At 63.6% G+C, this 1,902-nt stretch overlaps 1 protein-coding gene across 3 annotated transcripts in view; it reads right to left on the reverse strand.

The window, feature by feature from the left end:
* The window catches only part of PGS1 (phosphatidylglycerophosphate synthase 1), a 36,264-nt gene that overhangs the window by 2,796 nt on the left and 31,566 nt on the right, over positions 1-1,902 (reverse strand). For 2 of the 3 annotated variants that reach the window (XM_014531811.1, XM_014531812.1), the window contains exon 9: positions 1,183-1,310. In XM_014531811.1, coding sequence (XP_014387297.1) covers positions 1,191-1,310 — 120 coding nt within the window. In that variant the 3' untranslated portion in view covers positions 1,183-1,190. The remainder of the gene's footprint in view (positions 1-1,182; positions 1,311-1,902) is intronic. The other variant, XM_014531813.1, reaches the window with a different exon arrangement.

A 1,902-nucleotide genomic window follows, 5' to 3' on the forward strand; every position in this document is an offset into this window, starting at 1 on the left:
CTCCAGCCGCCCAGCACTGGAGCCGCCGGGGCCTGTGGAGGGGACGTCAGAGCCGCCAGTCCCTGGGAGGGAGCCGTGACACCGGCCAGGCTACGTGCAGGGACAGAACCCACCTCGTCCCGTCCCTGCCCCCCGTCTGCAGTCTGTGCCCGAAGACGCGGGGGGAGGGGCAGGGCTTTTATAAATGCCCGGGACATGGAGAAGGGGACACGGAAATGCTATGAGTAAGCCCAGTAAAAAGTTTCAAGGTAAAACATTAAGGAACCCCCAGATTAGAAGAGACTCAGAGGCCACGTCCCCAGTCACAGGGCGCGACCTCAGTCAGAGGCAGCAAAAGACTGAACTGAGATAAAAATACTGACAAGGCGACCGGGACTGCAAACACCTCTGGCATCTGATGACACCGAGGAGTTCCTGCGGATGTTGTAACCAGGCACAACATGGTCTAATGGTGGGGGGTGGGGGTGGGGTTTTATATTCCAGGGGGACCCAGGGGAACCCTCGCTGTAAACACAGAGCTCCAGGCTAAAAACGCCGGCCACAGCCCTCACTCATCTCCAACTCCCCTCACTCTCCCTCCCCCACAAGCCAAAGGCCCGAAGTTCCCGCCCCAACCCGGTGTGGCCAGGACCGGTGGGCCAGCTGGGGTGAGAGCAGAGGACGGTCCCTCCCTCTAGTGGCAGCCGCACCCTGCCCGGCCCCCTGGCGCCTGGACAAGTCCCCCGCTGCGGGCCCTGTCACCAGCTGCCGCGGAGAACACCGCGCCTCTGCAGGAACACGGCACAGCAGTGCCAGGGAGACGGGCCACAGCCCCGAGGTCTGGCTCCCACGATCTTGCCTGGCGGTCTTGCCTGGTGAGCCATGGCTGCAGGGCGGCGAGCCGGACCTCCCCGAGCAGAGGGCATCCTCCCCCACTCCTCCTGCCTCTAACCCACGTGCGGCTCCAAGCAGGGGACACGGAACCACCCGTGACGCTGACCCCGCACAGCCGGCCCTGGGACTCGGTGGAGAGGCACCCGACAGAGGGGAAGGGCTCATTCAGAAGTGGGCGCCGCACACGCTGTGCCCGTCCACGCCCCGAGACACACACTGTGACCAGCGAACAGACCCGCTGGGGCCGAGGGACCGCCTGCCCCCAGCGACCCGGCACTGTGCGGGGTGGGGCGGCACCGGAGGCATCACCTGTGTCCTCAGAAGAAGTTCTTGATCAGCGGGGTCACCATCTTCACCCACAGCTTCACCTGCCGACCTGGCTGCTGGAAGGTGGCGGGGGACACCACGCCCGACCGCAGGTAGAGCTGCGCCTGCTCCTGAGGAAGAGCACAGGGTCAGTCCCGCGGGCGGCCCAGCCCGTCCCCGAAAGCTTCCTTAGAAAAGCGAAGCAGCGTTTCTAAACGTAAGACCCACATGAGGTGGAGCAGGCGATTCAGAGTGAAGAGCCAGCTGGAGAGAAACAGCTACAATCTGCCCTCGCTACCTGAGTGCTGCCCTTTGAGGAGGATGTTCTAAAGGAGACATATTTCTCTCCCTCGTTGGCAAAGGCTTGTAGCGCCATTGGAACCACAGGGGCAGCCCTCACGTGCACACGGGCAGCCTGGGCTCGGCCCCACGGAGGAAGGGCCAGCGTCTCTAGCTTTTCTCAACTTTTCCCATGAACGGTTATCACGTTCAGACTTAAACCCAGTTAAACGCTTTTCTAAGCCCGGTCAGTCACCAACTGCGTTCGGTCAGTGGAAGGAGGGTTTCCTGTTCGCTTTCGCAGGGGCTGTCAGCTGCCCCGGCCACACTCCCGCGGAGACCCAGCAGCCACGGCCATGAAGGTGCCCCGTCCACTGGGGGACCAGCAGCACCAGGGGAAACACTGGGGGGCGGAGGGCTCCCGGGCGCGGGAGCGAAGGTGCG

Source organism: Myotis brandtii, unplaced genomic scaffold, assembly GCF_000412655.1.
Source record: "Myotis brandtii unplaced genomic scaffold, ASM41265v1 scaffold825, whole genome shotgun sequence".
NCBI lineage: Eukaryota > Metazoa > Chordata > Mammalia > Chiroptera > Vespertilionidae > Myotis > Myotis brandtii.